Consider the following 24,643-nt stretch of genomic DNA (forward strand, 5'->3'; position numbering starts at 1 on the left):
GCTCAGCACTAATGAACTCAGAATATCTACAGCTGCTCTACCAACTGCTTCAACTTGGTCTACAGAAGCCTTATGGGGAACATCAGCTACAAGAAGCCACATCACTTGGCCAGCTCTTCTCCCACCCGACCACGTTCCTGTGGGCGCAGCCTTTGTTTCCTCCACCAACAATGGTGCCTGCCAGCCAGCTCGAGGCTGAAGAGTGACCAAGAAATAAATGCACTTGTAACATCCCCAAACTACAATATACCAAGAGGCCCCGAGATAAGAGTTCTACGAGCAGAGCCTGCTCAGTGCTTAGCATCACCCTGACCTCTGTGACAGGGACTTACTGCTTGCAGAAGGACACTGACAGGAGAAAGTGAATGCTGAAGCTCATCCAATGGGGCATTAAGTATACAGCAGCACAAGCTGTAAAAAGAGGGTGCTGAAGGGCAGTGACAGCATTGTTTGGAGCCAGACCCAGGTCTGTGGGCACCCCTCTAGCTAGCAGTTACTACTGCTCCAGCTCATGTTCCTGATTGGGAGCCTGCAGAGAAATCAGTGGAGTCTGAGTACTACTATCCTGTAATGCAACAGTAATGGCAGGACCTATTCTTGCAGATGGAGAAGGACAGGGAAACATCTAGATGTTTCTGGAGGTTTGTGAAGTCCAAAGAGATGAGAAGGCAGGAACTGGTTAAACAGATTAGGTTGAATATAAGCAGTCCTCAGAAGATAAGACAAAGTTCTCCTGCACACCTCAGAGCAGAAGACAGAGATCAGGCTGGTCACCAAGCTGGACAAATGTTGTTTTGCTGTTATCTTCTAAACTACTGCCATAGTACGGCACTGGAGACTTGATTCAAAGATGATTTGATGTAAGGAACTTGCCATTTAAAGCCAGCAAATCAAGCATGCTGACAGCTCCAGGGCCAAAGACCAGTGTGCCCCACATGCATGAAGGGAAAGAGATGCTTGATGTGTTTCTGGGCGAAAGTGAAAATATTTCAAGCTTTAGAAACTCACCTTTTCTTCAGCTTCTTGCCCTCCTCCTTGGATGCAGGGAGGATCATGGCCAGGTATGGCCCATCCACTTCAAAAAAGATGCTGTTCTCTGAGCGTGTGGTGTAGGTGAGGGAGGCCGGGTCCTGCAGCTCCTGGTACTGATCATTTGTGAAGCCTTCCTATGGGCACAGCCCCAGGAGAACAGCTTTACTCAACCGCCGGGCTGGTGACACCACATGCCCCTCGAGCACCCACTGCCCAAAGGGATCACTGATCCCTCTGAAAGCTACAGCACAATGTCAAGAATCAGAACATTCAACCTGCTGTTGAGGTGAGAAATGCTTTGGACCCTAAAGTTACATTATTTTGTCTTACAGAAGCTGGAACAGCAGAGGGTGGATTTGGACCTTGCTGTAGCTTGGACTGCGCCAGCCGGCACAAGCGAGCCCACACCAGCCCTGGCCTCTCTCACACCACTCTGCTGCAAGGATATCAGAGCCTCTCCCTCTGCCCAGATGCTCTCTGGGGCGGAGAGCTGTGCAGCAAATTAGGGCCATCAGCCCCAGCGTCCCGCTTCAGGAGCGGAGATGGAAGAGAGGTCTTCTTCCCTTTTCAGTCCTCCACTTCCTTTTGACCAGACTGCAGAGCTGGCCTGGATGGGAGCAAGACTCACCTTCACCAGGATGTTCAGCATGGCACCTGGGTAGGAGATTGTCACCTTTGGTTTCTTGGCATTGGTTGACTTGATGACAAAGTTCTCTGGGAAGCTGTTGGGGAGGACACACCAAATTCCATCGGTATCCAGTTCCAGAGGTCTCCTAAACAAGGAAGGAAGGTTGCTGTCAGGAGGAAAGTGGCTGATACTCTGTGTCCTCCATAAAGCAGAGGCAGCCTGTTGCAGAGGTCCCTTCTGCAAAACAAACCCTGACAATCCAACAATAACCACAGCAGTGTCAGCAGTCTGAATGTTCAACATTAACTGCTGAAAGCTCAGATTTTTAACATGCTCCCACATCTGTCCCAGCTGCTGGCAGACCTCTTCCCCAAGTCAGCACATACTCACCCAATCTGCTCAATCAGTTCCCTGGCCTGGGTGATGATATTTGCTCCTGTGAAGCAGACGATGCCAGCCATTTCCATGGAGTACCAGCGAGCTCTGTGAGCAGAGCAGTCAAAGTAAAGAGCATGAAGTGCTCCCTGCCAACCCCAGCTATGGAAAGGGCAGGAGGATCTCCAGAGGAAGAAGGGCAAGAAATACATAAACAGGGACTCTTGGTAGATCGTTTTCCTTGCCCTAATTTCGATGCTTCAGAAAAGCTGGAAACCCACTAACAGACAAGATTCCTGTCACTTATGCCCAACACTTAATGTCTGACAGGGGTCTCCAGGAGGAGAAGTCACTGGTAGAAGCAAGAGGAGAGTGTTACAGGCAGCACCTACCTTCATCCTGGTGCTTCAGAAGCAGGGGAAGCAATTGACAGCCTCCCCAGGGCAATCCTGGTTTCCAGAGGGCACCAGCATTGCCCAGGGAGAAGACTCACCCCTTCCGCATGACATAGCCATAGAAAGAATTGAGGATGCACTTGTGGGCCAGCTGCAGGGAGTCATACAGGATTTCCATGTTCTTGCAGCGCTTGACTTCAGAGGCATCTCCTGCCTCCACTGCTGCAGACAGCTTTTTTTTCCACACCTGCAAGCCACAGGCAGGGTCATGACAACCCCACACATCATTACTGGTGGTAGTCAGCTGCTCCCTCCCCAGCCTCAGCAGAGCATTACAGCTCTAGAACAGGATTTTTGCTAAAGATCAGCATCAGCTGAACTTTCCTTTTTCTTGTGCAGCAGAGGAGGAGTTGGCCAGAGCAGCTGGGAGGAATCACAAATGGCTCATTAATTAACTCTGCCATAAGGAGAGTCCCAGGACCTCACTGTTGCCTTCAGCACACTCCAAGAACAACTTGCCTTCATCCCCTCTAGCACAAACCTCAACCAGAAGAGAACTAGAACATCCTCCTGGAATCAACTCTTCCTTAACCTGAGGTCTAGGCCTTGCTTCTCAGCTTGTCTCTTTTCTCCATGCCTCAGGCTGAACTCAGATGAATCAGATACAGCAGAACAGAGAGTAGCTGAGGATTTGCTAATGCCAGTGAGAACTGGAGGTGCAGGATTGTTTCTGACAGCATCACAGAGGCACTAAATGCCCTGGCAGAAGCCACTGAAGGTTCAGCAGCAAGCAGCCACAGCTGTCAGGAGCTCCACCACGTTCTTCTTGAGTACCAAGGGTGAAGAGAGCAATCCCTAAGTTTTCAGTGAGAGACAAGAGGTCCTGCCCTTGGCAAGACCAGTTAAACCAGAAGCTGAGCTTGGTACCTTGTGCAGCCCCTTGAACTCGTAGCGGCGGTCCCTGAAAGCTCGCACCGTGTCCACATAGAAAGAGTTCTCTCGCTGGCAGATGGTGGTGACTCGTTCCTCCACCTTGGTGACATGGATCTTCTTGTATGCCTTGCGGCAGTAATCTAGTCAAGGGAAGAAGCAGAGGGGAGCTTCTCAGGGATGGGTGCTGTACTGCAGAGGGATGGGCACAGTATGAACAGGGAGACATCTAAGTATCAGGCATAGTCCTACTGCAAAGCAAGATACCAGCATGGAGAGAAGCAGTACCTCCTTATGGAGATGCAGAGGCAGGTGCAGGAAATAAACTCATCCTGATGCACACTGGGCCCATCCACAAACCCAGGCTCTGCCCCCTGCCAGCTGGCTGGTTCTGCATCACTCAGTGACGGGATAATGTTATGTTTCTTTAACAGGCTTTAAGTAGCAGCCTTCAGACATGGAGCCTTTCACATTTCAGCTCAAATTCCCAGCTCTCGGCAGACAAAAGGAGAAACACTGACACAGGCACCAGTGCCTGGCCCCTCTGTGGAAAGCACAGGAGCCTGCTGAGGTCCTGGAGCAGGTCTGTCATAGCTCGAGACCAGACTCAGGCTGGACCAACCCCACAGCTTAAGAGCCAAGTGCTGGTGAGTGCTGTGCAGGGGCTGGACTGCAGACACCAACCACATCACCACGGTCACTTTTCATTCCTTTTGTTGTGTTTTTACCTGCCAACCGCTTTTTCTCGTACTTGGCCTGCTCCTCCCGGGAGAGTTCATGGAAGGCGCGGGGTGCTGCGTCAGGGGCCAGAGCAGGGAACTTCTCTGACTCCAGCTGCTGCTGGATGCGGTGGTACTCGCTGCGGCTGGCAGGCACTGCGGAGAAGGGCACCCATCAGCTTCCCAGCGGAGAAGCAGGAATTCATCTCCCTCCCTGTGGGTTGGACTGCATGGTCTGCACTGCACTTACTGAACTCTCCTCTCCACTGCCAAGTCATCCGGCGCTGGCAGTTGGCACCTGGCTTGTTGAAGTCACAGGCAGCACATGTGGCCTCATCCACCATGGCTGAGGGCTGGATGCAAGGAAGAGACACAGGTCTTAGGGGACACCTCTCCAAAGGACAACTCATGCCAGAACAGGTATTAGGTGGCCAAAGAGCATAGATGTGAACATCACAGAATCCCAGACTGGTTTGGGTTGGAAAGAACCTTAAAGCTTATCCAGTTCCAACTCCCTGCCATGGGCAGGGACACCTACCAGAGCAGGTTGCTCCAAGTCCCATCCAACCTGGCCTAAAACACTGCCAGGGATGGGGCAGCCACAATAACCTGTGCCAGGGTCTCACCACTCTCACAGTAAAGAACTTCTTCCTTATATCCAACTTAAATCTCCCTTTTCAGTTTGAACCCATCACCCCTTGTCCTATCACTACAGTCCCTGATGAAGAGTCCCTCTCCAGAATCCTTGTAGACCCCTTCAGAGACCAGAAGGTGCTTCTCCAGGCTGAACAGCCCCAATGTTCTCAGCCTGTCTACCTATAGGAGGTGCTCCAGACCCCAATCATCCTCATGGACTTCTCTAGATTTGCTCCAATATCTCATGTCCTTACGCTGGGACGCCAGAACTGCACACAGAGAGTTCTCCTTTCCAGGGCCTTTTGGGAACACAAACCCCACAAAACCAGTGTTGTTTCTTTGGGAAGAGTCCTCAGACTGAGTTGTAGCTCAGCCTTTGAAGACCTGGCAGCCATGGCAGCCTGCCTGAATTTCACTCAGTCTCATCTGATCCCCCTGCCCTGAGCAGCCTGAGCAGCCTGAGCAGCAAGTTCAGCCTTTGATGTTAAGTAGATTCAACAACAGGGACCATCAAGGTCATCTGAAAGATACATTATGAAAGACAAGATTGATGCTACCCACCTGCAACCTGTTGGTCAGAATGATGTTGGGGTACATGGCCCCCACATCTAGATGGTAGATAAGGGGACACTCAATTCTGTTTGGAACATCCTTCAAGGAATTCAGTTTTACCTTGATTTCATCACAAACCTGTGGCAAGACAAAAAGACCACCTGTACTGCAGGTTTTGGGTTGGATCTCCAAGGTAGGCTTTGTCGGTAGGGGTATGTGGAAGGTGAAAGCAACTATTTCCTAAAGGTTACTTGGCCAAGGACCTTTACAGTGCAAATGGGTTAATGCAGAAAACAGCAAAGATCAGAAGTCCCCAGTAACTAACTGATGATGTCCTCCAAGAAACTGCAGACCCAGCTTTGGAGAGGGGTGACCTGTACTCTGTAGCTGATAAAAAAAAAAAAAAAGCAGGGAACAAGAGGAGCACAAGTATCTGGGCTATCTGAGCAGGTCACTCTCACTAAATCCCTTCCCAGCTCTCTCAGAGCTTTGCTCCTTTTTGACCTGCAAAGGGACTGTGCAGGAACTGTGTCCTCCAGCTGGGGTGGAGACCCTGGATCCCCAGGCTGGGCTCCAGCAGCTGGGCAAGGGAATTCCTGGCTGGGGCTGCTGAAGGTTGTGGCTGCTTATCACATCCCTTAACACCATCTACTCTGACCATAGATGGACTTCTTGGTGTCTCCCTGTAGAGCATAAAATGACCCTAAACCAGCACTTTCAAGTTGCTAAGCCCAGCGTGCCACTGGTGACAGACCTCCTGGAAGTTGGTGACCTGATCCAGTGGCAGACCCTCCTCATCCTCGATGGCGTGCCGCAGCGTCTTCTCCACGTGCTGCACCAGGAAGTCGAAGGCAGCAGGATTCTGCAGGAGCGTGGGACCACACTGAGACCATAGGCAGCCATCCCTGGCTGCAGCAGCCTGGCAGCTCCTGCCCTGCTGCTTGTGTCCCTGCCTGACCTGAGCAGCTCCAGGGTTGGCCCTGCAGCACAGGGCAGCATATTGAGACACGGGTAGGTGCAAAAAAGGAATGAAGGGAAGAGACAAGGACAACTGCAGCCAGTTGCATTTGGTTGTGCAGCACCTCTCTTGGTCACATGCTGACATGGTCACATGCTCCAAATAGTCAGACTTAGACCAGATCCTTTTACACACAGTGTATGATCCCCTGTGATCATTCACTACATGATACCCATCAAAATGTCCTGCACTAAGTGTGATGCATCACATGGCAGAGTGAAGCTGCCTCTGGAACCCATGAGCACAATATAGACATGAAGCAGGGCAGGGGGAGGTGATGGTGATAACAGGGTGAACCACAAACAGGTGAACGATGCCCAGGAAGGGCTCAGAAGAAACTCTGGGTGGGAGAAGGACAGAGGACAGGACCCCAAAGGGAGCAGATGCATGACTTTCAAGAACCACTGGCTCAAAAACAAACCCAAAGCCCCACTTCACCATTTTTCCTTGCTGTCAACAAGGTTTGGCTTGCTTCCAGCATGTGACACATATGACACTTCCTCTCCCACTGAAGCACAAATGGCCTGTTGGAGGCCTCTTCCCATCCCTTCCCAGCCCAGCTCCATACAGCTTCAGGTGCTTAAGGTTTCCTGAAGTATGATAGGCACTGCCCAGGGACACACAGGAGACGTTAACACCAGCAGAGGGTTATTCCTCACCACCACCATCTGCGAGGACACGGGTGGGCAGCACAGCCCCTTACCATTCTGAAGCGGCAGGGGATGTCACTGCGGAAGACCCCCGACTCCAGAGCTTCCACGTGGCCTCCCACGTATGTCTCTGAGTCCAGCACATGCCCATCTTCTGTAAGTTTGTTGAATTCCTGCTCCTGCTTGTTGGGGAAGATGATGTTGGCATGATAGGCCTGAACCATCAGCAGTGCCTCACACAGTGTCCCAGATCCTTTTCTTAACACCTAAAGGATATTAAAGCCAGTTTTAAACTCAGAAAGAATGGATTTAAGTAAGGAATAAATTATTTACTTATCAGGGTGGAATAAGTTGCACAGAGAAGATGCGGATGCCCCATCCCTTCCAGTTCAAGGCCAGGTTAGATGCAGCTTTCAGCAACCTGATCTGCCTTCCCTATGACAGGAGTGCTGGACTACGTGATCTTGGAAGGTCCCTTCCAATCCAGATCATACTGTGATTCAGCAAGAAGGGACAGAGGGACACTTCCTACATGCTTAGCACTAACAGCTTCCTAACCATCCCCCCTACAGCTGACAGTAGTCATCAGGAGACCCAACTTTGCATGACTACAACTGCAAGTAAACTTGGCTGAGCATGGAGCACCACCCACACTTTCTTGCTCCAGACCTGTACTGCCAACCCTAAGATCTTTTGGTTTTTGGCACCTCTCTCAAAACCCCCCAGGGCTGTGGAGACAAAGGAGTAGCCTTCAATTCCACTCTCCCTCCCTCCCTGACACAGATGGGAAAGTGCCCTGGCAGAGGCAATCAGGTCCATAGCCAGAGCATCCCTGCAGCATGGGAGATGTTTGCTTGGCTGGGTGAAGAGCCGCATTTCAGGAATGCACCTACCTCATCCGGCTCCATGGGAATGATGGTGCACAAGGCAAAAATAAAAGGATGCACATACTTCATATACATGTAATAGGTGGCAACTGCATCGGACACTGAATAGGTGGCCAGGGTCTGTCAAAGAAGGGTGACAGGCAAATTAACCACAATTACGTGATAGAGCAGCTCAGTGACAGTATCTTTCGCTGCTTCCTGCTGGACACACTTGTATGAGTGGGAGAGGGGAAAGGTCTATTTCCCCATCTCTTAGGTTGTGAGGAATAATCTGTTCACTTCTGAGGACATCCTGCTCTAGCTCTAGTTAGACCATCATATGGCAGCTTCAAATGACAAGAAATGAGGAGGATGAGCCCATGACACAGACGCTGCCCTGTTTGGGAATCAGGAGGCTGCACCAGAACTTCAGCAGAAATCCCCTGCCCACAACACCCAGACATTAAGCCTAGTTCTTGTCCTCCCTCAGCAAGTCATGGCCCTTTGTGGTGCCTGTGTTTGTGACACCTCCCATTGGCATAAACACAGAGAATGCACTGTGCAATGCCAGTGCTACAACCACTTCAAAGAAACCCTGTTCTTTCTCCCTACAAACTCAAGTACTTCTGAGGCATCAGCAATCTGTAGAGATAGAGCGAGTCATTTCTCTGACTGCATTAAGCAAGAACATTTTGAAACACTTTAAGTTAGATTCAATCATATTGCAGTTACTCCACACTTGTTTTCCAATTGCTCAGAGGAGATACAGCACAGAGGGAATACCTGAGGCTCCTCTGTAGCCATCCGGCACATCTCTTCAGGGTCCAGCTCCACTGGATCATAACCCAGTTTTGCTTTAGCTGCTGCTTTCAGGTTGTGACTTCCCACCGGGAGGTAACTGTCCCTCTTCACCCACCTGGACAGAATTATGAAAATGGCAGTTTGTGCAGAGGAACCAACTCTGCCCTTCAGAAAGGGCCTCAAGCCTCTAAATGGGATCTTGACTGCAAAGGGGACCTCTCACCAAGGACAGCCAAGAGCCAAGCATCCAAGCGTGAGAGGCTGCCCAGCTTTAGCTATCCTGCACCTCCACCAATGCACTTGAGTTCCAACCAGGGCAAACTCCACTATCCATACCATCACCACTGCTCAAAATTACCAGCTTCCAACTCCCTCAGGTGCCTTTATACTAAACATTTAACCACTGGAGATGTCACCAGAACTGCAACTGGAGATGCCTGCAGAACAAGCAGCCACTCTCCGAAGTCCAAACACTGCTCCAGAGGAAGAAACCCACATAAACCCCAACTTCTCCCACATGCATGCACGTCCTTTTCTCTTCTGTCTCTGCCTGGAGGCTACTGGGTTAGGACATGGCCCCTTCCCCACTCCAATGGCCTGATCCTATCCCATCCTTTCCCTGCTCCCTCAAATCAGAACTCAAACAACCAAGGACAGTCACCAGCAGGCTGCAGGGAGAGAGACAGCCCCTTCATGGGGAAGGCTTGGCAGCTTCTGTGGTATGCAGAGTGCCAAGGGGAAGCAGCACAAAGAAATGGATTATCACATCAGCCTTGGGAGGTGCAACAGATGAGAGCTTCCAACAGGCAGGAGGACAGTATTCATATGCAACTGTAGGTTTTTTATATAAATTCAAGAGAAAGATGCAGTGTATGTGGTAGAGGGGCAGCATTTGATACCTTAGACAGTCCATGTGGATGCACTGGGATGCTTTGTATTCTCCCTGGCTGTCCTTCTGAAACCCGATTTCCTGGTACATATTAATTCCATGAACTGTTGCTCTTGCTTCCACAAAGGGCCTGGGTAAAGAAGCAACACAAAGAGTAGGAACAGAACAATCATTTCCCTTCAGCTTTAACAACAGTTTCACAGATGCTTTGTTACCAACTACCTGAAGAATTTTTCTTACAATTATCTGTGGTATCTGGTTATGGGGAAAACTTCCCCCAGGGCAGAACTACTGCTGACCCAAAAGGCAAACGCTGCTCCTTGCATCCTACACCAGGACCTTTCCCCTTGCTTCCCAACAGCTTGCCTGCACTCCTCTCCCCAGTGTCCTCTCCCTGCTCTCCCAAGACCGAGCTCATGCATACACCAACACTGCCACATGGACACGGGCTTTAAAGAAGCAAAACCGAGCAGATGGGACTCTACGAAAGCTCGTACTTCCAAGCCAGCAGCCACAGGATTTCGTGAGGTGTTCAAACTAGCCAGAGTTGGCATGGATCACACACTATCACCAACTACTGTGTGAGCTACGGAAGGATGTCAAGCCTGCCCCACAGCTCAGGTGACACCCTACCAGCTTAGTTTTCACTCCTCATCTTACCAGTCAAAGAAGTCTCCATTGTATGTGACAATGATGTTTGGTTTGGTCTCCTGGATATGTTCAAACCATCTCTGGATTAAATGAGCCTAGGATACAACAGAAGAGTAGAAAAGATATATACATATAAAGTAACTTCATCTCCTCCATGGAGAGGTGGTGAATTCCTTCCAGCTACTCCCACCCATCCCCTCTCTTTCCCACATAGCCCAAACCTGAACTCATCCTTTTTGCCAAGAAATCAAAGCATGACCAGCCCCACTCAACCAACCATGTTCCCCAGAGAAGCAGCCCACCAAGCTCTTAGCTCTTCTTGAACAAGAGCCCCAGGCACGTAAAATATTAGCTGGGTAGAACTGACTTACTTCATCTGGTTCATTAAAGACACGAAACTGCCCCTCATACTCTGGCTTGGGTGTAAACTCAAAGTCTTCAATATCCTCAGAGACGATCTCCCTGTTTGTGATAAGGTAGCCCTGGGGAGGTGACAGAAGTGGTAGTCAGGACAACCTGGCTTGCAGACAAGCCAAAAATCCTGTCCAAATGATGGGACATTTTGCCTATTGAAAGACAGAGCTTCTGTCAAGGGTGAACAACTGTTTGGGAGTTATCTGCTGAACCATCGCTGGCCGCAGGGAGACAACATGGGACAGCAGAGTTGTTCCTGCGCTCTCCAGGTCCCCCAGAGGAGCACCAGCAACCTGACCTGGGTACCACAAAACTAAATATCTCATGCATCATTCAGACGTTAATTTCATCTCCACAGCCACACACCAAACAGCCAGCAACAAGACAAGCCTGGAGCGGGCTGGGTTAGAAGGGGAAGCATTGGCCTATACCCCAGCTCTGCTGCTGGAGCACGGAGGAAACCACTCTGCTGTCCCTTACCTGCCCATCAGTCATGTAGGAGATCATCATGATCTGGTCTGTCTCTGCATCAGGAAACTTCAAAGGGAGTTTGGTAGTTTCAATGTCAAAGGCAAGAACGACAGGATCCTGAGCAGGACCAAATCCATTAGAAAAACATTCTAAAGCTGCCTTGAAGTTCAGCACAATTCCCATTCCAGCAAGTGAACCAGACTCTCCCCAGTAATCATTTTACTGCTTTAACAACCCCAAAATCACTACCCAACATCAGAAACGGGGCTTTCCCCCTGCCACCACAGCATGACACCTGCAGCTCTTCAGAAACCAGCTCCACAGGGCAGGCCTGGCTGTGCACCTGACAGACAGATGCTTGCCAAACCAAACCCATCCTACCCCAACCCATCTCAGCCCAACCCGCTCTCACCGGGCGCTCCACGAGGTCGTCTCGGCGGGTGATTTCAGGGGGGTAGGTGCTGCCCCGGTACCGCACGTTGTACCAGTGAGCCTGTTGGAAGAAGAGGGCAAGCAGTGTGAACATGGGGCCAGCTCCTTGGGTCACTGCTGTTCAGCTGCTGGGGACAGACCTGCACGAGTTTAAATGCAGCTCAGCAGAAAGGCTCAAACTGTGGCTGTGCATCAGTCATTTAACTCTGCTGCATGTCACTAAGGAAGAGGCCCAGCAGTAGGGGACTAAGCTTTACACATGAAATTGTGGTCCCCAACACCTTTGCAAAGGTCCTGGAGGGAAAATGTTTCTCCCTGGCACAGACTTCAGGAGTACAGAAGCACTTCCAGCTTCCCTATTCCTTACTCACCACATGGATCTTCAGGTCAATGGACAGGCGAACATGGTAGGGTACATCATACTCCCGCATATCCAGGATGTTGTCCATCTGGTTGGCCACCTTTCTGGAAGCTCCATCTTCATCCATGGTCAGGATGCCTCCGCTCAGAGCGCTGCAAGGAGCAGAGCGAAGCAGCTGCTTTACCTGAGTGCACATCTCCACAGCCTTGGTCTCAGGTGACAGCTACATGGCAGTGGTGACACCCAGCAGGAATCAGAGACAGGAGAGAACAGGAAACACTTCTGCACTATGCAGCCCCCTCTGCTTGCAGGACAGGAGCAAGCACAGCCCCATTCCTCCCATCTAAATTCACTTTTCTTCACATTTCTGAGCTGTGTCTGCTCACAGGTATAGGCAGCCAAACCCCACGTGTGCCTGTAGAAAGAACAGTTCTTATGGCACTGGGTTTTTAAGTAAGATAATGAGTCTAAGAATAATGAGGCAACATGGCAAGGACCTGAATGAGGGATGGTATGCCTTCCAGGTGAGCAGGGGTCACTCATCTCACCTGAATCTTCCTCAAGTTTCAACTAAGATCAGACTTCAGGGGCAGGAGCCCAAAGAGAGGGTGAAGTTTTCATATTTCTATACTAGGTGGCTTTAAAAAAAAAAAAAAAAAAAAAAAAGTTTTGGGGGTTTCTTTCTGCCTGCAACTGTGCTCCCAACCTTGCAAACAAGCTCCTGCTTTTCATTCAGATAGAACATGTTGGTTGGGGCTTTCTTCCCTTTAGTCACTGCCAGAAGTAAGGTTGCCCAATGCCTCTGAGTATTCTTTCTCAGGAGACAGAGTATCTATGTGCCTGGCAGGCAGAGGTACCACCACAGCACATCACATCCCTGAGGCTCGGGGGCCTCTTAATGTGCAGCACTGAGGTCGAAGAACCACCTCAGAGAAGGGTGGTATAACTGGGCACAGACTCAGGCAGGACAACAGCTCTCTGGGGACGGCAAAGAAATAATTAAGGAAGCCTAGTTATTAACATGAGAGGGCGTCAGGAGAGCTCCCACCTTGACAGCATGGCCGTGTAGACATCACTCGCCTGGTCCCGCTCTCTGTTTTTCCTCACAGCAGGAGAGATCTCCTTACGCACCTTTACCAAGTCATCCACTGTGTTGAAGGACAGCTTGATGTAGTTCCTCTTCAGGCCCACCAAGTGGTTTGGCTGCAAAGCAGCAAGACAATGCCAGCTCAGGGGGATGAGTACTGCCATCCTTGGAGACATTCAAGGCCAGGCTGGATGTGGTTCTGAGCAACCTAATCTAGTTGAAGATGTCCCTGCTCATTGCAGGGGTTTGGACCAGATGACCTCTGAAAGTCCTTTCCAACCCAAACTCTTCTATGCTTCTATATAAGAGGGTGGGGTAGGCATACTAGACTGACACAGGTGGCAGAATTGGCAAAAAAAAAAAAAAAAAAAAGAGGTGCCAATGGGTGGGAGAGTCAAGCATTGAGAAGAGACATCAGGGAAGAGTGCAGGAGCTGCAAGAGCAAGGACACAGCCAGCCCTGCTGGCCATGCAAGCAGGACCACATAGGATCCACCCAGGGAAAAGGAATAAGAGCAGGTCAAGTATGAAGGGCAGCTCCCTCCCACCGTAACCCCTCCTCCTCCAATTAATTCCCAAAACTGAACACCTTTAAGATGCTGTAAAACGGCTGATGTGCTCAAGGAGAAGAATGCAATTAGCCATAGCTACCCATTACTGATAGGCACCACAGCAGCACTAGGAGACTGAAGCATGCTGTTTCCCTTTACTCAGTCCCTTCCTACTTCACTAGAGCTGTGCAATGTCCAAATAACCCCACTACTACAGAGGGCAGAGGAATACAGACCAGGTCCAAGTCTTCTTTGGGGACAGTTTCCAGCTTTGCAATCTTCCCTTGGAACTTCTTGGAGAGGAAGGAGGACACTTCTTGCTCACAGCCCTGCAGAGAGACCCCCAAGGCTGAGCAGTCCACTGTCCCTTGGGAGATCGTCCCAAAGTAGGATGTCCAGGACGTCTCGAGCTCCCCAGGGGCCTGCTGTCCCCTTCCCTGGATACCTCAGCCCTCCCAGGGTCCCCTCCTCACCTTCTGAGTGGCGATGTAGAAGTAAGGCTTGTAGGGCAGGGCCACCTAGGAGAGACGAGACTGGTGACGGCAACAAGTCCCACTCACGAGATCCCGTGTCGCACCCGGACCCCCGGGGAACTCACCTTGAAGCGGCTCCCGTCCTCCTGGATGAAGTAATAGTCCACAGCGCTCACCGACCGCCGGTCCTCATCCAGCACCTCCGTCTGCCCAGGGACACCACGGACTCAGCAAGGTGCCTCCGTGAGGCCTCCCCGACTCCCCCCAGCGGACCCTACGGGGGCCTCCTCCCCATGCCCCACGGGTTGGCTGCTCGTCCCACGCCCCGCCGATCCATACCGGGTGCATGTTGATGAGCCAGCCCGTCCGCTCGCCGGGCTCCGCTGGTCGCTCGAAGCCGAACAGCGCGTCCAGCCGATCGGTGCGCTGCGATCGCTCCAGGCGCTTGAGAGCGGACAGTGCGGGGCCATCATCCCTGCCAGCCGCCGCGACATCAGCCCCCGCCGCAGGCCCCCACGGCCCACCGGGCCGCCGTCCCCGCCGCGCTGCCTCGGGGTCTCCGCCACCCCGCAGGACCATCCCGGCCCGACCCCACCAACCACAACCGCCACCGCGGGAAAAATCTCCCGCGCTATCCCCTGTTCCCGCGAGAGAGAACTCCCCCACGCCCCGCCCCACGCTCCGCCCCACCCCGTGGAGAGAGAACCAATCAGAAAGAGGCCCCGCCTCCCCCGGGCACCTCCCGCCAATGCCGGGTGGTGCGCCCCGCCACGCCCCCGGTGCTGGCGTTGCCCGGGCGGGAGGGGTAACGGGGAGGTCGTGCTCGCCTCCTTCGCAGGGCTCCCGCCGGGCCCAGCCGTGCCCGGCCGCTGGAGCCCAGGGAATCTCGATCCTGCCCAGGCCGGGGGCCGCGGCTGCCGCTTTCCCCGCTGTGGATTCACCTGCAGCAGAGCTGAGCGCTTGCCCCGGGGACACGCGCACAAAGGACACAGGACACACGCACGGACACACGGGCGGCCGCCGGCTGCTGCTGTCAGCACCCACGCACTCGACTCACCTCACTCACCAGTACCGCGCCCTCCTCCTGTGGGGTGGCAGAGGCAGGAGGTCACTGGTGTCATAGAAGTGTCACAGAATCAACCAGGCTGGAAAACCCCTTTAAGCTCATCCAATCCAACCGTTCCCCAGCACTGCCAGGGCCACCACTGCCCCATGGCACTGAGGCCTCGTCTCCACGGTGTGTGAACACTTGCAGGGACGGTGACTCCAGCCCTGCCCTGGGCAGCCTGTTCCAATGCCTGACCAGGCACTGTGTGAGTGCAGGTATGCACACATTCAGGGTTCACAAGCACGCGCACACTTGGGGTTCCCCTGAGCACCAGCACAGCTCCTCAGTTTTCCTGGCACCCCTGCCTGCATCCCAGCCCTCCCACCCGCCAGGGGTCCTGGTCTCACCACCTTGGTCTAGCTTGAATTTCCATGGTGAATGCACAACTTCCCCCGCACCCAGTTTTGGGGGGGATACTCCTCTTCCCAACCAGACACACGAGCTGTGACACGCGATCCAGCTCCAGCTGCACAGAACCACTCATTTGCATCACGCTGGTCCCCTCCAGTAGCGAGTTTTGGGGATACCATTCCCATCCTGTGGTCGGAGGTAAAAGACCCCCTTCTCGCTGCAGCAGGTGACACCAAATCCCCTGATGCACACCCAGGTCTCCCCAGTAGGTGGCACCTGGGCCTTGCACCATCCGCTCAAACTCAGATCTCAGAGTGAAATGATGCAGAGAAATTATTACAAAAACGTTTAATACGAAAATATAAAAAGCCAGGACAGACCGTGGTGACTGGCACAGGGCTCAGCCTGGTTTATAACCAAATGGCCCCTTTTAAAACACCTTTCTGCTTTACCCCGCTTTGTTCTTCCTGGTTCCCCTTCCCATCTGCATGGGTCTATTCCTACATCCCTCCCAGCCCGTGTCCAAGTGTTGAGTCAGACTTTCCCTGAAGATGCATGAACCTGAATCATAGAATCATGGAATGGTTTGGGTTGGGACAGACCTTAAAGCTCATCCAGTCCCAACGCCCTGCCATGGGCAGGGACACCTTCCACTAGAGGAGGTTGCTCAAGAATCTCTCTTATTTCCTGTGGCTCCTTTGAGAGGGGCTCCTTCACCTGCCACCACAGAGGAGAGGTAGGGCCCTGACTCAGGGGAGCAGACAGATCCAAAGTATTGGCACTGGATTTGGAACCAAGGTCTCTTGTTCCAGCAGCTTCTCACCAGTACCTGTTGTGACACTGTCCACTGCTGACAATAGGATCAGCCAAGTAATGCAGGCCTGGGACCAGGAGGCTTAGAGGGATTATTGCATTTTCCATTGTAACATTGGGATTGCTCACTTTAACTGCCCCTCCATTGCTCCCATAAGCTGAGCAACGGGAACAAAAGCAGTTCTGCTTTCCCAGGCCTAGCTGGAATTCTCCAGATCTGCAACGAGATACGGGTCTTTCAAACGGAGGATCTGGTAGAACTGTTCCTGGGCCTCCAGACCCTTCTTCTCAATTAGATCCAGCAAAATTAGGTTCCTTGTTACACTCTTCTTTTGACTTTGCAGCTCCTCTTCTTCATCACTATTGATGACGTTTGCATTCCGCAAGTGCGGCAGAATGGTGAGCTGCCTCATCCTGGAGCAAAGTTTGGCCTTGTGCTTCTTCAGGAATGCTCCACCTAGCAAAGACTGAGCCTCCATTACTGTGCTGCAGCATCGGAGTGCTGTGCTGCTGCATGTGGCATCCAAAGCCAGCGGACACCACGGCTGTGCACTCTGTCCCACAGCCATGTGGCTCCATCCCTCCACCAATTAGGATGGGCGCCAGCTGCAACAGCAGTGGGAGCACTGGAAGCAGGGCAAGGAAGGAGGAACCAGCAGTGGCAACACTGGAAGCGGGGCAAGCAAGGAAGAACCATCAGTGGGAACACTGGAAGCAAGGCAAGGAAGGAGGAACCAGTGGTGGGAGTGCTGAAAGCAAGGCAAGGAGAGAGGACCAGTCTGGAGGGTCACCTGCACCATGCCACTTATCAGCATGGCACAGAGTGTACTGCCAGCAATGTGGGAACAACACTTTGAGGTTGCAGTTTTGAAGGCTTTTTGTCTAGAAACTATCATAAGGATGCGAAGAAAGGTTGATATCTGCTTTAAACCAGAGACTGGTGAGCTCCAAAGAAATAGATTTCGAGAAATAGATTTTGACTCTAGAAAGGTAGCTCTGAAACACTGTACTGACCTGACATGTTCATGAAGGCAAAGGAAGGAGGATTAATATCACCTGAAAGTGAAAAGAGAGAGATCACTGAAAATGCCCTCACTGAAATTATGGTGCCCAGTCCTCCACTACATCTTCCTCAGGTGCCCAGTCCTCCACAACATCTTCCTGAGGTACCCATTCCTCCACAACATCTTCCTCAGGTGCCCAGTCCTCCACAACATCTTCCTGAGGTACACATTCCTCCACAAAGCTCTTGGCCATTTCTCCTACTGTTCCTGCCCATCTGTGCAGTACTCAGTTGTAGGTGTTACTCTTGGGGGTCCTGGATCAGAGCAGCAGAGAGGGGGGTCTCAAGGCATGAGGAGCAGTACTGTACCCTGTGCCTGAGAGGGGCTGCCTCTCGCAGCTCCGCTGCCACAGTTCTCCACAGGGGACCCAGGGGTGGGTGTTCTGCGTGATGTTGATGGTGTACGCGGCAGCTGCAGAGCTGACCCAGCCATGCAGAGGTGCATGGAGAAGGCAGGCTCTGGTCCATCTGGCCTTGCCTTAACCCGGTGTGCTCTGGGCATTGTGCCACACACTGGTGTCACACCCAGGCAATGTGGAAGAGAAGCGCTGGCTGAACATGCAGCTTTTAAAGATAGAATCACAGAATAGTTTGGGTTGGAAGGGACCTTCAAAGCTCATCCAGTCCAACCCCCCTACAAGGAGCAGGGACATCTTCAACTAGATCAAGTTCTCAGAACCACATACAGCCTGGCCTTGAACGTCTCCAGGGACTGGTCATCCACCACCTCTCTGGGCAGCCTGTGCCAGTGTCTCACCACCCTCATGGTAACAAATGTCTTCCTCTCGTTCATCCTCAATCTCCCCTCTTTCAGTTTAAAACCGTCACCCCCCATACTATCACAACAGACCCTGCTAAAAAGTCTCTCCTCATCTTTCTTATATGCTCCTTTTAAGTATTGAAAGGCCACGATACGGTCTCCCCAGAGTCTTCTCTCCAGGCTGGACAACCCCAACTGCTTTAGCCTTTCCTCATAGGAGAGGTGCTCCAGCCCTTTGATGATTTGTGTGTCCAACCTCTGGACCCTCTCCAGCAGGCCCAAGGCTTTGCTGTACTGAGGACTCTAGAGCTGGGTGTAGACCCCAGGTGAGGTCTCCCCAGAGCAGAGCAGAGAGGCAGAATCACCTCCATTGACCTGTCGCTTACACTCCTCTGGCTGCAGCCCATGATACAATTGGCCTCTGGGCTGCAAGCGCACAGTGCTGGCTCTTGTCCAACCGTTCATCCCCCAGTGCCTCCAAGTCTTTCTCCTCAGGGCTACTCTCAATCCCTCCATCCCCCAGCCTGTATTGATACCAGGGGTTGCCCTGACCCAGGGGCCAGGACCCTGCATTTGGCCTTGTTGAACCTCATGAGGTTCAAGATGCTGATTTTCACTGATGTTTACCTCCTCTGCATCGCACTGTGGTTGCACTGGGAGATCACCGGGTGTTCCTTACTTTCATGGACTTATAAAAATAAGTCAGCCTTCTACATAAACAGTAGCCAAGAAAAGAGAGACTGATAGAGCTGTCATGCTCTCCCAAGCCCCAGGAATATGAAATCTCACATTAAACTTGAAGCTCTGGTCTGATGTATATTGGGGTGTCCTTTCACATCCTTATATCCTTAGTGGCCTGTTTTTGCACACATAGACAGCGTTTGCTTTTCCTGAAGGATGTGTGGACGACTGAGACCACAAAATACATAAGGTCTCTTGGGTGATGCACCTCTGCTTTTGCTAAAAGAGTTCCTAGATGGACCTGCTGTTCCTACCTAGTCTCAGCGACGCCCTCCAGACCTCGGTATTATCACGTGTGTTTGTCATAATGAGCCCAATTTCCTCTGCCATGTTGTTGATGTAGATCTCGACAAAGAGCTGCTGTTCCTTAGGACTCTTGTAACAAAACGGCAAGTGTGCCTGTAAAGACAATTAGCAAGTTGAATCTCATTGTGGGGAGCTGCAGTGAATTCACAGACATCATCCTGTGTTTCCTGGCTACACCAGCAAGAGAAAAGAGAAGGGAAGATGCACATGTCAGGGCTCTGCTATGCTGTCAATAGCACTAATTTTGGTTGGAAAAGCATCTTACCTGACCTACCTCCCAAAGATGGACTGATGTCCAGTCTAGATGTGCTGAGAAAGGGCTTTGTCTAGCTGAGCACTGAAAACCCCAGGATGCAGGGATGTAGCACCTTCTAACCTGCTCTGATGGCTGCATCTCCACCGGGCAATACATTTTTCCCAACATTCAGCCTGAACTTCCCAGGTTGCAAGTTATGGCTTCTACTGCTTTTACCTGACACTGCCAAGAGCTTGGCTCTGTCATCTTTAAAACTGCTCTCTGGGGCTTTGGGATGTGCTCTGCAGTCTTTCTGGGGATGTATATCATGAAGTATCTTCGCCACTTGGTAGCAGTACAGCCCACTGCGCCCCTGCCTCTGAGACCAAGCAAGACAGGTTCTGGCAGCAGAGTATAGCTGAAGACAGAGCCTTCTGGCATCTTCTAATTCACTGGGGGAAAAAAGGGGGGGGGGGAGGGAACAATCCCACTTACTTCAGGTGTTATCACCACCAAATCTGTACTGGTCACCCGGTAAATGCAGCCAAAGAACAGAGGGCTGAATGGAGGAGGCTTGGGAATAAGCTTTGAATTCCAATCCTTTTCTTGGTTTTCTATGGCCTGTAAACATCAAGCATGGCTTTTGAGAGAGAAAAGAAAAAACGCCAGAAGGGCTGTGACCTGGAGCTGGTCCTGGGGAATCCAAGAAGAGATTGGCCAAGTCAGAACAGACCAGCAGGTGTGTGTCACGGGCAGTGCTGTGCTTCAGGAGCCAGGCAGCTCCCGCTCCATGCAGGCAGGAAGCTCCCGTGTGCAGGCAGGAACATGGGCAGGGTGATGCAATGTCTCTGTGACACAGGGTAGGGGCTTGCAGGCAGCAGAAGAACTGGTAAGCAGCCACCTACTGCTGTGCCTGGCAGTGGCCCCAAGTCCTACATCTGCTCTGTGTTGCAGAGCATCCTGTGCCATGGCTTTGCTTGTGCTAGGACATGCTGCCCCAGCCAAAAGCATGGACAGTGATTCCTGGAGGCGTTTGTGAAAGAGAGTGGGGTAGGCAGGAGCAAGGATGCTGTCCTGCAGGGCTGTGTGTAAATCAGAGGCAGCAAACCTGGGAGGCATCTCTGCTTATCAAATCCAGCCCCTACTACTGCAGCCATACAGATGTCATCCTTTTGTAACCCGGTCAAGCTCCCTCTGTCTTACCTGCTTCACAGAGTTGTCATCTGGGATCAGGTAGAGGTGAAAAGTTGCATTTGCAGACCTGAGCTGATGGTAGATCAGCACCAAAGAATGCATAGGAAATGAATTTAAGGTTGAACGTAACTTCCTCCAAAGCACCCCAAGCAGTGAGAAGCTGGGATTCCTCAGGACAGCAGAGAGTGCAGCCACCCTGGTTGGTCTCTCCAGGATCATCTTCTCAGATTTGAAATGGGCAATGGAGCATAGGCTGGTGTCTACATCTTCTGCGAGAGACAGCAAAGGCAGAAAGGTTCTGTTTAGTTGTTCTGGCACCCTCTTAGGCTGTCAGGCTTGAGCAACAGAAAGGGGACATGCACCCACACATGATGGCATGCTCTGCTTTTAGTCCCAGGTGTGCCCTGGGCTTTTGGGCTTTGGCAGGGAACTGCAGGCCCAGAAACCCGCAAATCTGAACTCTAACAACAGCTCTTTGCTCTGCACGGCTGTGTCAGTGAGGAGTGCATAGAGCCACTGCCTGGCTGACACGACTGTGCCTGCAGGCGCTGGCTGGGAGATGGAGCCAGACAAGAAGCTCTTTCTGCAGCTTGCTCTTTTTCAGAAGAGGACATGGATTTGCCACAGGAGTCTCATCCAGCACACCCAGTGCCTGTCAGGGCCACAGCATGGGAACTGGGACTCCTCTACACACTCAGGTGCTGATGCTCCTTCTCCACTCATTAGTAGTGCCTTCGTAAGAGCACTGGAGGGCAGAGGATCCAGATCCAAGCCTTGTGACTCCTCATGTTGCCCAGGGGAAAATGGACAATTCCATTCCACTTCCTCTTCTGCCTGGGCCAGGTCTGACCTACTGCATCCCACCCTGGAGTGGCCCAGGCTCTCCTCCCCGGTGAGCAGAGCAGGGGCAACCATTGCCATCCACAGCTGCCATAATGCAAAGAGCTGAGGAACTCCCTGGGGGAGCCTGTGATAGTGCCCTGGGGGGTCATCAGTGGGAGGAAAGGGTGGGTGAGGAGACACTGGTGGTGAGGGGCCGGAGCTGGTGAAGGTCCACTGGGGAAAGGCTTGGTAGAAGATGAGAGAAGGAGGAAGGACTCCAAAGCAAAGCAGATGAATACAAAGGAGTACCGGGAATCTCAGAGGGAAGAGATGTCCTGGGGGACACAGGCCAGGGGGGGTACATTGGGATGCCCAGGTCCCTGTGGCTGCTGTACCTGCGAGGCAGATGAAATGGGGGAGATGCACCTCCTGCACGACCCTGGGCTGCACCTTGATGTGGAAGAGGGGTCCAGCAGGAACCCACATTTCCTCATCGACCTTGCTGAGGTGTCTGCTCCAGGTGGCATATCTGTAAGTGATGGTCACTGCTGACTTCACCTTAAAGCCAAGGCCTGTGATGGAGCACTGGAAGATGCCTGCACCAGGGAGGTGAGCTCTGTGGGTGGAAGGGATGACAGGATCATGCCACCAGGGATGGAGCTTTTAGAAATGCTCCCTCTTTCCGCCATAGCACTTACTGGTACGTGGTGCGGTGCTTCAAAGCTTCTCGGATTATCTCTGGCATCACTTGTGGAAGATCCTGCAATACAAGTGTGGCCAGTTTGGGTCTGAATGGGGTGTTGTGCTGGGATTGACAGTGAAGCATGATGCAGCTTGGAGTGGGAGCTCAGTGCCTGTGCCTGGTGCCCAGAAAGTCATAGCTCTCATCAGCGACAAGTCCTGAAAAATCAGTAACTGGCAACCCCTCTGCTCTGGGATCCAAAAGAAGCACTGGCCATTTCTGAGCTGTGTGAACCCTTTAATGCATGCAGATCCCTGCAGCAGTGCCCAAGAGAGATCACAGCCCCACCTGGGTAGATGCCATTAGGCTGAGGAAGGCATTGGCTAGTCCATGCATCCCCCATGCAGTAATAGGACACACAGCTCCCAGAGCTCCAGATGACGTGTTTCATCCACTGAGTTTTAGGAAGCGTTTTGCAAATGGAACTTCAGGATAGGAAAGCTGCTGTTTCCTGAGAGAAAATGTGTGCTGCTGACTCCCTTGTGAGTAAACCTGGGCTATTCCCTCTCTGCCATCACATATCAGCAGAGGGGACTGTGGCCACAGGCAGATGGAATGTTTAGCAGTGAGAATAAATACAGGATGTAAGCAAGTGGGAATTGTCTTCCTGTAAACTTGGAAACTGGGGCAGTGCGTGGTGGGTTAGCACAGCAAAAGGGGCCAGACTCTCCTGGAGGATGAGGAATTGCTGTGAGTAACGGGTTGTGAAGGTGCACCTGGCAGGTCAGTGCCTGGCTCCTTCTGTGCCGCTTCCTGCCGGTGTAACCTACAAAGCCCTTACCTCTCTGGTGCAGCTGCAGCAGTTTCCCTGCAGTCGTGGGTCTGCGTCTGGATCTGGCTCCAGCTCCTCATCACTCTCCTGCAGAGGGAAACACAGAGAAAAGTACTTGCACATTGTATTTGTCTCCTCCAGCTGTGCTTGCTGCTGAAGGAGAGGTCTGAGGACATGAGCAACATCCCCAGTGCCAGCTAGCCCTGTTTTGCCAGCCCCAGTTAGCCCTGCTCCCACCTCCTGCAGGAAGGCAACAGGCTGATACCTGAGCTGTGTCCGCCTGGCCCGTGAGCTCCGTCTCTGGGGCCCGAGGGCAGCACCCACCAGCTCCTGACACCCAGGGGAGTAGTGATGGGCAGCCCCAGAGCCCCTAGCCAAGAGCCTGTGCCTTCCTCCCCATCCCCGCATGCTCCTCACCCAGCCTTGGGCATCGTGTCTTGCAGGACCTCACCTCTGAGCTCCCCAAGGCTTCACCTCTCAGAGGTTTGTAACGGCTTGCCACGCGCGTCCTTAGGACTGGAAAAACAGGAAGACATTGTCAGTTTTGCCTCATGTTTGGGAGAAGAAGGCATCCTCAAGTAGCCTTCACCCTGCCTTCCAAAACCCATCAGCCACACTGATCCTCTCATGTACCATCACATGCTCCCACATCTACTGCATCTTTCACATCCTCCTCCACAAACCATGGCAGGGACATGCTCAGCACAAGGCAGTGAGTTCCTCCCCTGGAAACACCTCAGTCTGTACCTGCTTGCCCCTCCACTGCCTCCAGACAGATCATCTACATCCCCAGTCCACCCTGCACTTACACCTTAGGTTACAGTACAGAAGGCAGTTGGGTTTGATTTCACAGTGTCAGGTTGTCCTCCATCTGTTTGTAATTATAGAACAACTTCTAAAATTTTGGGGACATGATGGAGTTCTATGCGTTCATCTTGACCATAAGCTCCTACAGAGTCATCCAGAGAGAGACACTGGCACTGAAAGTGTTTTGCCCCACAAAGTCTTAATGAAGACACTAAACTCGTTGAACTCACCAGCACTGCGGGTGAAGGGCCCATCACCCTCCTTGGGGTCTCTTTCAGCCATCACAAAAATCCAAGGCTCCTTGCTTCCTCACAAGATCCTGGCTTCCTTGCTTCCCTACAAAACCGAAAGTGCCGGGTGACGTCAGGGCTGACCAAAGCAGCATCATACGTCAGCTGAGCCCTCCTCCTCCAGCTGCACCTTGCTGCCTCCCTGCCTGCACTGGCTTTTCTCCCTGGGCTGCTCCATTCACACAACCTCTCCCTTATTACCTTCCTTTTCCCCTTCTCCCCTACGAGCTCCTCTTCTGGGATTTCCTTTCGTGGCATGGGTAGAGCATTTTCCCAAGGGAATGGTGCAGCAGAGGCCTTGATCCAGCCTAGAAAGCAGGTCTGGGGATGCCAGAGGGTCCCCACTGAGTTGGGTCACCCCAACACCTGCCCTTCCTCCCAGCCCTCCCTTTTCTGCCAGCTGTGAGTGTGCCTGGGCTGGGCAGGATCTGGCTCTGCCTGTCCCAGGCTGCAGGAGTCCAGCCCGTCCTGTCCCTGAGGCAGTGGGGTGTGTGTGAGGGGGTAATGGTGCAGGGCTGCACCTCTGCGGACCTGGCAGGGTCAGCAGCATACTGGGCAGCCCAGGGGCCAGGCAGGAGGGGCTATAAATGCCAGTGACATCCAGAGCTCCCTCTGCCCTAGCAAAGGGGGAACAAGGATATTTCAGTGACAGATGCTGTGGTCCTGGCAGTGCCCAATGTGGGAGTGGTGGAGTCAGTGCCTAGAGCCT

At 52.4% G+C, this 24,643-nt stretch overlaps 2 protein-coding genes across 6 annotated transcripts in view; both read right to left on the bottom strand.

The window, feature by feature from the left end:
• Positions 1 to 14,547, bottom strand: part of POLE (DNA polymerase epsilon, catalytic subunit) — a 28,171-nt gene extending 13,624 nt beyond the window's left edge. For all 3 annotated transcript variants that reach the window (XM_065692125.1, XM_065692124.1, XM_065692126.1), the window contains exons 1-23: positions 14,270 to 14,547; positions 14,056 to 14,136; positions 13,931 to 13,975; positions 13,694 to 13,786; positions 12,869 to 13,023; positions 11,831 to 11,972; positions 11,440 to 11,520; positions 11,037 to 11,144; positions 10,514 to 10,624; positions 10,152 to 10,237; positions 9,502 to 9,621; positions 8,585 to 8,717; positions 7,829 to 7,942; positions 6,989 to 7,201; positions 6,022 to 6,129; positions 5,277 to 5,405; positions 4,330 to 4,432; positions 4,089 to 4,235; positions 3,358 to 3,503; positions 2,529 to 2,677; positions 2,051 to 2,143; positions 1,661 to 1,805; positions 1,009 to 1,166 (exon numbers count right to left, since the gene is read on the bottom strand). In XM_065692125.1, coding sequence (XP_065548197.1) covers positions 1,009 to 1,166; positions 1,661 to 1,805; positions 2,051 to 2,143; positions 2,529 to 2,677; positions 3,358 to 3,503; positions 4,089 to 4,235; positions 4,330 to 4,432; positions 5,277 to 5,405; positions 6,022 to 6,129; positions 6,989 to 7,201; positions 7,829 to 7,942; positions 8,585 to 8,717; positions 9,502 to 9,621; positions 10,152 to 10,237; positions 10,514 to 10,624; positions 11,037 to 11,144; positions 11,440 to 11,520; positions 11,831 to 11,972; positions 12,869 to 13,023; positions 13,694 to 13,786; positions 13,931 to 13,975; positions 14,056 to 14,136; positions 14,270 to 14,509 — 2,900 coding nt within the window. In that variant the 5' untranslated portion in view covers positions 14,510 to 14,547. The remainder of the gene's footprint in view (positions 1 to 1,008; positions 1,167 to 1,660; positions 1,806 to 2,050; positions 2,144 to 2,528; positions 2,678 to 3,357; positions 3,504 to 4,088; positions 4,236 to 4,329; positions 4,433 to 5,276; positions 5,406 to 6,021; positions 6,130 to 6,988; positions 7,202 to 7,828; positions 7,943 to 8,584; positions 8,718 to 9,501; positions 9,622 to 10,151; positions 10,238 to 10,513; positions 10,625 to 11,036; positions 11,145 to 11,439; positions 11,521 to 11,830; positions 11,973 to 12,868; positions 13,024 to 13,693; positions 13,787 to 13,930; positions 13,976 to 14,055; positions 14,137 to 14,269) is intronic.
• Positions 14,548 to 15,722: 1,175 nt separating this feature from the next.
• LOC136020735 (caspase recruitment domain-containing protein 8-like) lies at positions 15,723 to 24,001 on the bottom strand. Of its 3 annotated transcripts, none has more exons than XM_065692127.1 (10): positions 23,875 to 24,001; positions 23,289 to 23,353; positions 22,847 to 22,924; positions 22,022 to 22,083; positions 21,719 to 21,939; positions 20,511 to 20,770; positions 19,803 to 19,928; positions 19,021 to 19,165; positions 17,217 to 17,258; positions 15,723 to 16,659 (listed from the first exon to the last, which is right to left on the bottom strand). In XM_065692127.1, the coding sequence occupies exons 1-10, from the start codon at positions 23,924 to 23,926 to the stop codon at positions 16,400 to 16,402; spliced, it is 1,311 nt and encodes a 436-aa protein (XP_065548199.1). In that variant the 5' UTR covers positions 23,927 to 24,001; the 3' UTR covers positions 15,723 to 16,399. The 3 variants fall into 3 exon arrangements, with proteins under 3 accessions (XP_065548199.1, XP_065548200.1, XP_065548201.1); XM_065692128.1 differs by having other exon boundaries at positions 16,463 to 16,669; XM_065692129.1 differs by lacking the exons at positions 15,723 to 16,659; positions 17,217 to 17,258; positions 19,021 to 19,165 and adding an exon at positions 19,180 to 19,686.
• Positions 24,002 to 24,643: the final 642 nt, after the last annotated feature.

The sequence above is a fragment of the Lathamus discolor genome, chromosome 12 (genome assembly GCF_037157495.1).
Source record: "Lathamus discolor isolate bLatDis1 chromosome 12, bLatDis1.hap1, whole genome shotgun sequence".
NCBI lineage: Eukaryota > Metazoa > Chordata > Aves > Psittaciformes > Psittacidae > Lathamus > Lathamus discolor.